Source organism: Saccopteryx leptura, chromosome 3, assembly GCF_036850995.1.
Source record: "Saccopteryx leptura isolate mSacLep1 chromosome 3, mSacLep1_pri_phased_curated, whole genome shotgun sequence".
Classification (NCBI taxonomy): Eukaryota; Metazoa; Chordata; class Mammalia; order Chiroptera; family Emballonuridae; genus Saccopteryx; species Saccopteryx leptura.
Window position 1 is genome coordinate 106,300,065 of NC_089505.1, and position 13,844 is coordinate 106,313,908.

General features: G+C 38.2%; 1 protein-coding gene across 16 annotated transcripts in view; it reads right to left on the reverse strand.

The window, feature by feature from the left end:
• PUM1 (pumilio RNA binding family member 1) overlaps positions 1-13,844 on the reverse strand; it is a 145,057-nt gene that overhangs the window by 25,770 nt on the left and 105,443 nt on the right. For all 16 annotated transcript variants that reach the window (XM_066375670.1, XM_066375685.1, XM_066375684.1 and 13 more), the window contains 2 exons: positions 12,583-12,879; positions 11,279-11,515 (listed from right to left, as the gene is read on the reverse strand). In XM_066375670.1, coding sequence (XP_066231767.1) covers positions 11,279-11,515; positions 12,583-12,879 — 534 coding nt within the window. The remainder of the gene's footprint in view (positions 1-11,278; positions 11,516-12,582; positions 12,880-13,844) is intronic.

Consider the following 13,844-nt stretch of genomic DNA (forward strand, 5'->3'; position numbering starts at 1 on the left):
CATACAGGAACAGATCAATACCGCCTCCCCAAAACCAATCAATCAATCAATCAATCAATCAATAAATAAATAAATATTTAAATGGCCCTGGGCAGCAGGCTCAGGGGATAAAGCATTAGCCCAGCATATGGATTTGATTCCTGATTAGGACACACAAGAGAAACGATCATCTGCTTCACTTCCCCCCTCTCTCCTCTTCTCCCTCTTCACCACTCACAGACAGTAGCTCAACTGGTTCGAACATTGGCCCTGAGCACTGAGGATAGCTCAGTTGGTCCAAGTGTCAGCCTCAGGTGCTAAAAACAGCTCAGTTGATTTGATCATCGGCTCCGGACAGGGGCTGCTGGGTGGATCTCTGTTGGGGCACATGCGGGAGTCTCTCCCCCTTTCTCACTTAAAAAGAAAAAACAAAAACTGCCAGGGAAACCCAGTCAGATAGGGAAAAGGAGACTGCAAACACAATAAATATCAGAGAAAAATTTCCTCAGGTTTTGAGCAGGGTAAAGAGAAAAGAAACAATTTTGAAATATGCCATGGTACTCCTTCCTTGACTAACAAAGCTTGCCCTCTGGGAAAACTAGTTAACCACACCCTAATGTACATGGTTATTATCAGACTAACTGACCTGGGGAAGGGAAACATGTAACTCTAGCCTACTCAAATCATCCTGCCCCACCAAAAGGGGGAGTTGGAGACGACTAAGAAACACTTGTGAAGCTGACAGTCCAGAAGCAAAGGCTCACTGAACAAATGAGATCATAGGACGCCCCGTGGACACCTCATCACCGCATTACTAAAAGCCTATTTACAACAGTTCCTTTCACCCAGTATATCATGCCTGGCTATTTAAAAAAGCATGGTATACCAAAGGCAAACAAACAATTTGAAGATAAAAAGCAAGCAGCAGAAATACACATGGCAAGAATGGCAAGGATGCTGGAATTATCAGACCTGGATTGTAAAGCAACTATGATTAATATGTTAAAGACTCTAGTAGATAAAGCAAACAGTATGCAAGAACAGATGGGCAATGTTAGCAAAGAGATGGAAATCCTAAGAAAGAACCAAAAAGAAATGCTACAGATTAAAAACAACAACACTGTAACCAAATGAAGAATGCCTTCACAAGACACAGATGAGACAAAGATTCTCTGAGCTGAAGGATATATCAATAAAATCCTCAAAGACCAAAATGGAAACAACACACACACACCAGTACAGAATATCAAGGACTGTGAGAAAACTACAAAAGGTAGAACATGTGATGGGAATATCAGAAAAACAAGAAAAGTATCTAAAACAGTAATGACTAAGAATCTCTCCAAATTAATTTCAGACACCAAACCACAGATCCAGGATGCTCAGGAAACAGCAAACAGGATAAATGCCAGAAAACTACAGGTAGGCATATCGTCTTCAAATTACAGAAAATCAAAGATAAAGAAAAGTCATAAAAGAAGCCAAAGGGGAGGCCCTGGCTGATTGGCTCCATAGTAGAACATTGGCCAGGTGTGTGGATGTCCCAGGTTTGATTCCTGGTCAGGGCACACAGGAGAAGCGACCATCTGCTCTCCACCCCTCCCCCAGCCCAGCCCTCGCAGCCATTGGCTCAATTAGTTCAAGTGTCTTGGCCCCGGGCGCTGATGATGGCTCCATGGAGCCTCCATCTGAGGCACTAAAAATAGCTTGATTGTGAGCATGGCCTCAGATGGGGGTTGCTAGGTGGATCCCAGTTGGGGTGCATGTGGGAGTCTATCTCCCATCCTCTCACTTGGAAAAAGAAGAGAAAACAAAAAAAAGAAGCCAGAGGGGGTTAAAACTTACTTGAAGAGAAAGAAAGATAAGAATTACATCATACTTCTCAGAAAAAATGCAAGCAAGAAGAGAGAGGAGTCAAATATTTAAAGTGTTGAGGGGGAAAGAAAATCCTACCAACCCAGAATTCCATACCCTGCAGAATTATTGTTAAAAGGTGAAGAAATGCTTTTTCAAATAAACAAAAATTGAAGAAATTTGTTTCTTCTAGAATTGTCTTGCAAGAAATGTTAAAAGTTCTTTAGAGGAGGGAAATAATATAGGTCTGAAACTCTGACCTATATAAATAAAGGATAAGCATCAATAAAACTTAATGTAATAAAAATAAAAATTTTATTTCTCTTATTCTAAATAGGTCTGACAAGTTTGTTCAAAATATTAATAGCAACAATGGATTCAATTATGTATGTTTATATTTGTATCACACATATGCTTACATGTAAGTGAAATAAATTACAGAAATGGATGGAGAAATTAGGATTATTTTCTTATTTTAAGGTAACTGTACTATATACAAAGTAGGACAATCTTATTTGAAAGTAGCCCTGGATTAGTTGTAAATGTATAATGTAAACTCTAGGGCAACCACTAATAAAAGTTTTTAAAAATAAAGTATAACTGATATGTTAAGAAAGGAGAAAATGTGAAGTCATATAAATGCTCAATTAAAACCACAAAAGACAGAAAAAGAGTAAAAGACAAGAATAGGATAAAAAACAAAGTAACAAATAGAAAATAGTAACAAATATGGTAGACATGAATTCAACTACATCAATTATTTGAATGTCAATGATCTAAATGCATCAACTGAAAGCGATTGTCAAAGTGGATCACAAAACACATCCCATCTATATGCTGTCTATAAGAAACACACTTTAAAAATATACAGATTTAGCCTGACCTGCAGTGGTGCAGTGGGTTAAAGGGTCAACCTGGAACACGGAGGTCACTGGTTCAAAACCCCAGGCTTGCCTGGTCAAGGCACTTATGGGAGTTGATGCTTTCTGCTCCTCCCCCCCTCCCTTCTATCTCTCCGTCTCTCTTTCTCTCCTCTCTCTAAAAAATGAATAAATAAAATCTAAAATAAAAATAAACTAGCCTTTTAAATAAATAAATAAATACAGATTTAAAGTAAATGGACAGACAAAAATATACTCTGCTAAATTAGTATGTATTTCAGTTGTCTTATACAAGGATATGGAAAGGTTTTCTGCCAGTGGCCAGCTGGTATTCCACCCTCTTGCTATGTGGAATGTTGATATTCATTTGCCTTTTATACTTACAGATCTAACAGATGCCTAATGGACAAAACCTTATCTTCTCTGAAAATTTACCAAGGCCACAACATCTGGCTCTATATTTATACAGTCAGAGGCAATACTGGTCACCAAAATGTTCTTTTTTTTTTCTTCTTTTTTTTTACAGAGACAGAGAGAGTCAGAGAGAGGGATAGATAGGAATAGAGAGAGATGAGAAGCATCAATCATCAGTTTTTTGTTGTAACACCTTAGTTGTTCATTGATTGCTTTCTCATATGTACCTTGACCGTGGGCCTTCAGCAAACCGAGTAACCCCTTGCTCGAGCCAGCAACCTTAGGTCCAAGCTGGTGAGCCTTGCTCAAACCAGATGAGCCCACACTCAAGCTGGCAACCTCCGGGTCTCGAACCTGGGTCCTCTGCATCCCAGTCCGACACTCTATCCACTGCACCACCGCCTGGTGAGGCCAAAATGTTCTTCTCAATTCACTCCCCTAATACCACAGCCAGGCAGCCCTAAATTAAAATCAGCCTAAAAATTATCTTTAGTGTATAATACTGAGCCCAAAGTAAGTTCATTTTCACATGGTTAGTTTTACATATGACAAGTCAGTTTCAGAGAACCAAGTGAGAAATCACAAAATACTCATTTCTATTCAGAATGGAGAAATACCTGAAGGCACATACAAGACTAGCGTACACCCTGAAATTAACACAAGTCATTGAACAATAAATTAGAAACATCTGCAGGGACACAGACAACCGTTTGGTGTTTGAACTTTTCTTTAAGGACTAAGGACACATATAACCTTGAATTTAGATGACAGAAAGAACCGATTTTAAGAAAATACGAATTCTATCATGGTAATAAAGCTAACTGCCTGTATTTTTTCATCCTGGACAGATTATGAATTTTTTAGCTCATTTTTGCCATATTTCAACACTGTGGTAATCAACAAGCACAATCTTTTTCTCTCAGGGTACATGAAAAAGGCTGGGGGTTGCTATTGTGTATATAAAAAAATTTATCTGCTACTTCTTGATCCTTAGAATTTAAAAATGATACAATCTGGGAATTAAGGAGAAAACCAAAAGCATGAAGAAGCATTTCAGGAAACAGGCAGGGGATAGACACAAGATGGAGAAACCTACCAGTAGGCAGAACATGAAACCATTAAGATAAGAATCAGACTTTGGGGCACTTAGCCACATCCCTTACTTTTCTTGTTGAGTTTATTAGAGATGCACACTTTAGGTATAGATGAGGGCCTAAAGGCTTCATCTAACCAACATTTAAACCAAAAATAAGGATTACAGATCTAGTTGTTATTAATATTATTAAATAATAGTAATTATGAAAACAATACTCTTAAATTGAGAAATACAATATAGTAAGCCAAACAAAATAAATACTTGCAACATCTGCCTTGCCTGGGGTCATAAAAAATGTATCTGTATTACTAAACGTGTGTGTGCAGTTATGTAGGAGAGAGAAGGGAGACTGAGACAGTGGAAGATTCTACATTTTTAAAATTACCACCCTGTGCCAAAATATTTGACAATTTAGATGAAATGGACCAATTCCTAAAAAGTCACAAATTAACAAAATTAACTTAAGAAATAGAAATCTGAACCTATAAGATGTAAAGAAATTAGTAATTAAAAAATTTTCCCACTAGTAAACACCCAGTCTAGGATGGCATTACTTTTGAATTTTGTAATGCCATCCTAGACTGGCATTAGAAGAAATAATACTAATACTTTACAAACTCTTCCAGAAAATAGAACCTATTTCCAACCTTTGTTATAAAGTCATTATTACCATAACAAGTCAAACAAAGATATCACAAGAAAGGGAAAGAATAGATATCCTTCATGAATACAGATGCAAAAATCCTCAACCAAAATTCTAAATCAAATCCAACAAAATCATTGTGGGATTTATCCCTGGAATACACTGTTGAATTAATATCCAAAAAACAATTAATGTTAACATACCATATTCATAAAATGAAGGATAGAAACCACATGACCATCAATAAACACAGAAAAAGCATTTAACAAAATCCAAAACCCATTTATGACAAAATTTTTAAACTTGGAATACAAGGGGACTGAATCTAATCAAAGGCACCTATGAAAAACCTACTGTGATCATACTTAAAAGAGGAGCACTTTATCCTCAAGATCAGGAACAAGGCAGAGGTGTGCTCTCATTCACTCTCTTTAACACAGTATTAGAGGTTCTAAACAGTGAAACCAAGCAAGAAAAAGAAATAAAAGGCATCAAGATTGGAAAACTGTCTTTATTCACAGGTGACATGATCCTATATATAGAAAATCCTAAGGAATCTACCCATAGCTATCAGAACTAATAAACAAGTATAACAAATATGCAGAATACAAGCTCAATATACAAAAATCAATTATATTTCTATAAGAAACAATCCAAAAGTAAAACTAGAACACAATAGCAAAAAATAAAAAATATATAAGAACAAATTTAACAAAAGATAAAGTAAACCTGTGCACTGAACATTTCAGAACACTTTTTTTTTTTTTAAGCATAGGGGAGGGGAGAGGGAGAGAGATGACAATCATCAACCTGTAGTTGCAGCACTTCAGTTTTTCATTGATTGCTTTTCACAGGTGCCTTGGCAGGAGGTGTTGGAGGGGGACAGCATAGCTCCAGACGAGCCAGTGACCCCTTGCTCAAGCCAGCAACCTCGGGGTTTTCAACCTGGGACCTCAGCATCCCAGGCCAACGTTCTATCCACTGTGCCACCACTAGTCAGGCTGAACATTTCAGAACTATGCTGGGGAAAATGATGCATGCAAAATGATGGACCATCACCTCACATAATACACTAATTTAACTGAAAATGGATCGTATACTCAAATATGAGAACAATAAAACTTTTAGAAAACATTGAAAATCTTTTAAAGACCCTGAGTTGGCCAAAGATTTCTATATCAGAAAACACGATAAACTGGAACTCATCAAAATTTAAAATTATCGTACTTCCAGGGGCACCATCTAGAAAATGAAAAGACAAGCAAATGACCAGAAGACAACATACGCAAAATTTTTATCTGGCAAATGACTTGTATCTAGAATATATAAAGAGCTCTTAAAACTCAATAATAAAAAGATAAACAACCTGAATCAAAAAATGGGCAAAAAATATGAGCAGACATTTCACCAAAGATATATAAACAGTTAATAAGCATGTGAAAAGATGCTCAACATCATTAGTCAGTAGGGAAATGGAACTTAAAACTACAATGACATTCTATTTCAAGCCACTAGAATGGCTACATATTATAAATAAGAACAAATATTGGTGAGGATGTAGAGAAAATGAAATCCTCATACACTGCTTGTGAGAATGTAAAATGGTACACTAACCTGGAAAACAGTTTGGCAGCTTCTCAAAAAAATTAACATAACAACATACAATTCAGCGACACTATACTCTTTAAGGATATGAAAGCATGGTTCACAGAAAGGCTTGCATACAAATATTCATAGCAGCAAAATTTCTAGTAGCCAATAACCATAACCAACAAACATCCTTCAACTGTGAGTGTTTAGACAAAATGTGAACTAGCATAAAGTTGAAGACAATTCAGCAATAGAATGGAACAAACTACTGATACACATTACATCAAGGATGAAATCTCAGAAAGAAATGACAAAAGCCAAACAAAAGAGATCACATAATTAACTGTACGGTTCTATTTATAAGAAATGTCCAGAAAAGGCAAATTTAAAAACAGAAAGTAGTTCAGTGGTGTGAATGAAGATTAACTATAAATGGTCACAAGGAATCTACTGAGAGGATGAAAATACCGGGACTCTAAAACTGATTTAGAATGGTTGCACTACAGAAAGTTACTAAAAATCATTGAATAATACACTTGAAATGAGTGTGTTTTATAATATATTTTTATGGTGAGACAGAACTAGAGTTGTTTTAAAAAGTTTGGTTTTTAAATAATAGGTCATGAAAAAAGCATAGAAGAGGTTTTTTGTTTTGTTTTGTTTTGTTTTACAGGGACAGAGAGAGAGTCAGAGAATCAGAGAGAGGGACAGATAGGGACAGACAGGAACAGAGAGAGATGAGAAACATCATCAGTTTTTTGTTGCGACACCTTAGTTGTTCATTGATTGCCCTCTCATATGTGCCTTGACCGCGGGCCTTCAACAGACCGAGTAACCCCCTGCTTGAGCCAGCGACCTTGGGTCCAAGCCAGTGAGCTTTTTGCTCAAACCAGATGAGCCTGCGCTCAAGCTGGAGACCTTGGGGTCTCGAACCTGAGTCCTTCTGCATCCCAGTCTGATGCTCTATCCACTGCGCCACCGCCTGGTCAGGCATGGAAGAGTCTTAGGTAGGCATTCAACAAGTGATTGTTGAATAAATAATGAGAACAAAATAACTAAGCAGGTCACTGATGTTTCTTAAGAGTATCCTAACATATGTCTGACTACTAGGAGGAAGTGTGAAAATGAGAGAGCACGGAGGAAAGATCCACACTGGGACAACAAGATACAGGCTGTAATGTGCATTCAAACACTTACTGGCTCTGTGGAATTATGAGTCACGAAACCATGCTGAGTTTAAGTTTCCCTGTGTAGAATGGTGTTTTGATATTTAACACAATGAATGAACACAATGAATAAATGTTTAGTAGTATGGTTGTCAGTGATCCAAGGCTGATGGCTGGTGGCAGCAGTGAAGGACTATTACTAGAAGCTATATTAGGTATGATCCAATATATAATTGGTAAAGAAGTGGTTAAGTGTCTTGAATCAAAATGTCTTTAGGGCCTTTGTATGGACACTGCTAGAAACCAAGTATCACACCTCTGTGTAAGACTAAAGCATACAAGAACCCTTTTCTAAAGGAGACAGAGCTTAGGCAAAGCTCCCAGTGGTCGGCAAACTCACTATTCAACAGAGCCAAATATCAACAGTACAACGATTGAAATTTCTTTTGAGAGCCAAAATTTTTAAACTTAAACTATATAGGTAGGTGCAGTGCTTATCAAGGTAGCGCCCGCACGTGGTATTTTGTGGAAGAGCCATACTCAAGGGGCCAAAGAGCCGCATGTGGCTCGCGAGCTGCGGTATGCCAATCACTGCTCTAGCCAATCAAGAAACAAAGTTTCTCAAGAATGACATGTATGATTTCACAGTACATGCAGCAAACAATGCAAGCCCAATGCAAAAACATAAAACTAAATTGCTTAAATAAGATAAAATTCTTAAAGGGGAAGATATGAACACTTCATTTTTTAAAAAAAACAAACAAGTAGAAGGCAAGAGCTTTCTTTTGAAAGAAAAACAATTTAAGAAAAAAATAACTTGTACCAACAGTTACTTCCTACTTTACAGGGGAAACAGGCATTAAGAATCAGAAAGAATTTCATTCAACTGCTAATACACTGGAAAGAGGAAAGGCACCCTGCACACAAGTAATGTTTCCAGCTCCATTTCCCATTACCAAGAGCCTCAGCATTTGGTTCAGGGGTTGACAAGCTGCAGCCCACAGGGCAAACCTGGCCTGCCACCTATTTTTGTAAATCAAGCTTTATTTTCAACAAACAGCAGCATCGAATATTCACTACAGAGATCATCTGACCTTGCAGACTTAGCATGTGTTAAGTACTTAGTAAGAGCTGACACTGTTCAAGTGTTTAAAACAAGGAATTAAAAGATAGGATTACTGCATCTGATAATACACCGGTTTAAAAGACAGCCTGGGCACATAGTGTGACAGGATATATACACTGAAAACTGCTGCTCTGGAGTAAAAAAAGTTTGTGGCCCTGGCCGGGTGGCTCAATAGAGCGAGCATAATCCCAACAATGCACTGAGGTCGCAGGTTCAATTCCTGTCAGGGCACACACGAGAAGCAACCAGAAAGTGCAGAACTAAATGGAATTAAATGGAGCAATGAGCTGATGGTTTTCTCTCTCCCTCTCTCCCCTTTTGTCTCTCTCAAATCAATAAAAAAATTAAAATAATAATAATTTTAAAAGTAAGGTTTGATACTAAGTCTGTTCAGATATGAGAAGACCTAAGCAAGGTATTTAGGTTGTTTCCTCATTTCTGTATCTTAGGCATAATACCACATGAACAGCACCCAAAACCTTTAAAAGAATCAGGTAATACAGTAAACACTCAAAAACTGTTAGCTGCTCTGTCTACATGCTAAATCGGTCTTTCATCTCTCCCTTAGAATTCTGCTTTAACCCTCAGTCTTTAAAGCCAGGCATTCTGTCACTAGTAAACACTGTTGTGCAATGTCCCCCATCCCCTGAGCTACATGATATGGACTCAGCAATCTGGAATGTCTCTACAACTTTTCTAAAGTAATGTTCATATATAACCTACGACAATGAATTCTGCAACTATCCAGTCTTGTATGAAATTTCAGGATATATATACACACACAAATGAATATGTATTTACACAGATACATAGTATTGTCTCAAAACTCAGCTCTCAAATTCAGAGATAGCATGATTAGTTCTCCAATAACTATACTATCTTATACCCTTCAAGCCTTATTTTATTTTTATAAAGCATTTCCAAGTCTTTGTCTTCCCTAATGAAAGCACAGTATTCATTTATAGTCAGTCCTCATTTCTGAGTCCAGAAAGCCATTTTTAATCTTGCTGGTTCAAAAGTGAAAAAAAGTCCACATAAACTAAAGACTCTGGATGATAATGATGTGTTAATCAATTGTACAAATAAATGTACCACTCTGGTTTGGGGATACTGATTATGGAGAAGGTTATGTATGCATTTATGGGGCTGAGGGTACAGGGGAAATCTTTGTACTTTCCCCTTAGTTTTGCTAAGAACTTATAAGTGCTCTAAAAATTAAAGCCTTGATTAAAAAAATAATAATTAAAAAAACAAAACAATCTTCTAGACCAGGGGTCCCCAAACTTTTTACACAGGGGGCCAGTACACTGTCCCTCAGACCGTTGGGAGGGCCACCACATGCAGTGTTCCTCTCACTGACCACCAATGAAAGAGGTGCCCCTTCCAGAAGTGCGGAGGGGGGCCAGATAAATGGCCTCAGGGAGCCGCATGCGGCCTGCGGGCCATAGTTTGGGGATGCTTGTTCTAGACAAAGTGGCCATATATAATAATTTTTCCCAGACAGTCCTGATTTAGGCCTGTCATCACAGAATAATAAGTACAAGCACTCCCATTCACTTTTTAAAGTGTTCTGGGCTGCAAAGTGCAGAGGTTGCTGGTTCGATCCCCGGTTAGGGCACAGAGAGGAACAGAGTGATGTTCCTTTCTCTCTCCCTCCCACTCTTGCTAAAATAAATAAAATGGTGTTGTTTTTCTTTAAAGTATTCTAGGCTGCATGATAAATTTTATGGTTGATCTACTTGTATGCCTCAACTTTCCCCATTAAAAAATATAACAGTACTTCAAAATCCAAACCTGATAAATAACGGGGAAGGGAGTATACATCATCTTTGATGTCTTCAAAGATTTAGAAATTTGTCACCTACAGTGATAATACAAATGTCTACATTCTTACAGCTTGCTGCTTAAGGAGCTTCTTTATCCACCTCACTTCCTAGGATCTAGATGGTAACATCTTTAATCCTATACAGTCAGTAGGGAAATATACACCAAAAACATGTAATTGGGAAATATTTATCTATTCTCATTAGCATGCTATAGAGTTTAGGAAAATATATTTTTAAGAATCTGGCAAAATTTTAAAAATAAAATGCTTAATGGAAAAACTAAGATTAAATGTATACATGGGGGAAGTCTGAAATATAAGGCAAAATAATAATCATTGTGACATTTCAGTGGTAATAATAGGTGTATATATTCTTTTTCTTTATGTCTGTTTTCCTGCTTTACTTAAAATGAACCTGTACTGTGTTTATAATGAAAGACTCTCACATGTAGTCAAAGAACAAGATGTCCGCACTAAAGCTAAAGTGAATATACAGGGGATGTACCCAAATGGTAAGAAATCCAAAACTGCTATGCTGTCTAGGTACACCCTAAATAACATGAGGTACTAGAGGAAGGCACAGACCAACCAGGACACTTCCAGGATAAAGGGATTGTCCTTTGCTTATGCAAAGTACTTCTACTGGCATCAGTGGCAAGAGATTATTCTAGAGTTCAAGGTGGTGTTAGAGTAATGGTTCTTACCCAGGTTTAAGCTTGAAGAGGATCCATGTGAAGAGAGGGAAGGAGGTGGTGTCTGTGAATGTCCTGGTCCCTGACTAGGGAGAGGCATGCCCACGGGTCCAGGAGAGGAGGAAAAGCTAAGGCCGTTATAAAAACTGTGTCCAATGGGGGTCAAGCTGCTCGATGTCCTCTTATAAAGGTCACTGCTGCCAGTCAGGGAGTCACGGCGGGAGCCACTGCCAGTGTTGGAGTTTGCAACTAAAATGGAATTAAAACAATGCAGATAAGAACAGGCCTGTTCTTTGAAGAACAAGCCCAGTGACCTGTTCCTAACATTTTGATCCAGACTCCTTACCACCGCAAATTTGTCAGCAGAGACAGCCTAACTGTTCAAGTGGCAGTTCTAGGGGCAGGTAAGGTAAGAAAGAGGACATGGCTCAGGTTAACATGAAACTTTTGTTCAAACCATCACACATATGCTAAATTTACCTTCCTTTTGTGTCATATATTATGGGGTGGGAGTGGGTTAAAAAGCTCTGACGGCCACATAAGCTATGAAAAGGTGAAAGAAAATGGGCTAAAAAAGAATGCCTTTCATCAACCCAAAGGTTCTAGTAGAAAAATGGAATACAGAAAACAGATTTGCAAATGGGGTATTGCCCCATACACAACACTTACATATGAAAGCCTGTTTTCTCAATTGGTTTGTTCAATCAAGAGTTATAGACCCCAATTTAAGATACCTTCTCTCAAACATGCCCTTCTATGTTGACATATCACACTGTTTTACACTGTAATTATCTCATTGTTTACCTTACTACTTTCCTGCTTTTTAACTCCCATCAAAACATTAAAACTACCTTGATCTAATTTTCTTCCTCCCACTTTTCCTTAATATCCACTTTAATTCTTCTCAAAAGACTGCAGAAAACTCAAGACACTTTAAGGCCTTCAGATTGTGGAGTCCACCACCCTATGAGCTTTGGTAACTTGTCCTCCCTGTCTTTAACATCCACACTTCTAGGCTTCTCTCCACGGTCTCCCCTATGCCAGCAAAAATCTCCCTGGTTTCCTAATCCCTGTAACAAATCGACTATGATATAAGTAAGCAGTAACAGAAGTGTAAACCTGAAATAGGCCCCAACTGTACATCCTGATTTTAAGAGTCCATCATCTCAAAGATATGTATGGCTGGATTCCTAGGGGGCTCGGTCCAGATCTGCCTGTGGTATCTCTGTCCAGGATTCCATGCATTGTCAGTGTTCCAAAAAAATTGTAAAAATAATTAAAATTCAGTTTTAACAGCACATCAGTCTGATTTCTACCTGCTGTTCCAAACCCTCCAAGGGCTGATCCTAGGGTGGCGCCGAGGGAGCTGCTACTTCCGAATCCCAAAGATGTGTTGGCAGGCTGGGCAGAGCCCTGGGAGAAGAGGGAACTGCTCTGGGAATTGCTGCTCAGAGAGTTGTTGCCATAGAAAGAGCTGGATGCCAGGTTGTTATTGGGCTGCTGCTGGGGCTGGGGCTGAGGCTGCTGGGTTCCTAAAGGGCGAAATGGTCCATTTGTTGTTCCAGCAAGACCACCGGCTGCTCCATTTGCTGAAGCTGCAGCCGCTGCAACAGCTGCAAAGAAGAAAGAGAACCATCTTATAAAAGGGATTGGCCACATTTCCAAACTACATTGTAACCCTTTCTGAAAATATTTTAATTCTACTGTAACTTTTCAAACTAGACACAAACCTTATAAATAACTATACAGATTTGCCTTTGATTCTTTCATTTGAAGCTTTTCTTTTCTAGTTCTACTTTCAATTTGAAGTCCAATAATACCATTGGAGCAATTTTACCATGTTGGTAGCTTTCAAGAGGATGTAGTTTAAAATAGGTTCTGAATATCAAGTACGTCCATTTTAAATATAAGTACTTCCCAAAACTCATGTTTCACAAATATCTATGTTAAAGACATTTTTTTAAAACAATGCCAGCCATATACTAAAGTCTCTCAAATTCCCAAGACATTTAAACATGTTGCTCTCTTCTGTATCTTCCCAGTTATTCCTAATTAAACTTATATAGGTTAAAGTAAAAGCCTTTTACCCCCAAAACAAAATGTATTGTTCTGTCACATCTACTACTCCTCTCCCACCTACCCACTCCCTTGCCTCCTGCAAAAACGAACAAAAAGGACAAACCAAAAAATATCTACATTATTTTATTTTATATTTATTTATTTATAAATAAATAAAAGACAGAAAGAGTCAGAGAGAGGGATAGACAGACAGGAACGGAGAGATGAGAAGCATTAATCATTAGTTTTTTGTTGTATGTTGCGACTTCTTAGTTGTTCATTGATTGCTTTCTCATATGTGCCTTGACTGCGGGCCTTCAGCAGACTGAGTAACCCCTTGCTGGAGCCAGCAACCCTGGGTCCAAGCTGGTGAGCTTTTTGCTCAAGCCAGATGAGCCTGCGCTCAAGCTGGCGACCTCGGGGTCTCGAACCTGGGTCCTTCCACATCCCAGTCCAACGCTCTATCCACTGCGCCACCACCTGGTCAGTCTATCTACATTATTTTAAAATAATGACATGG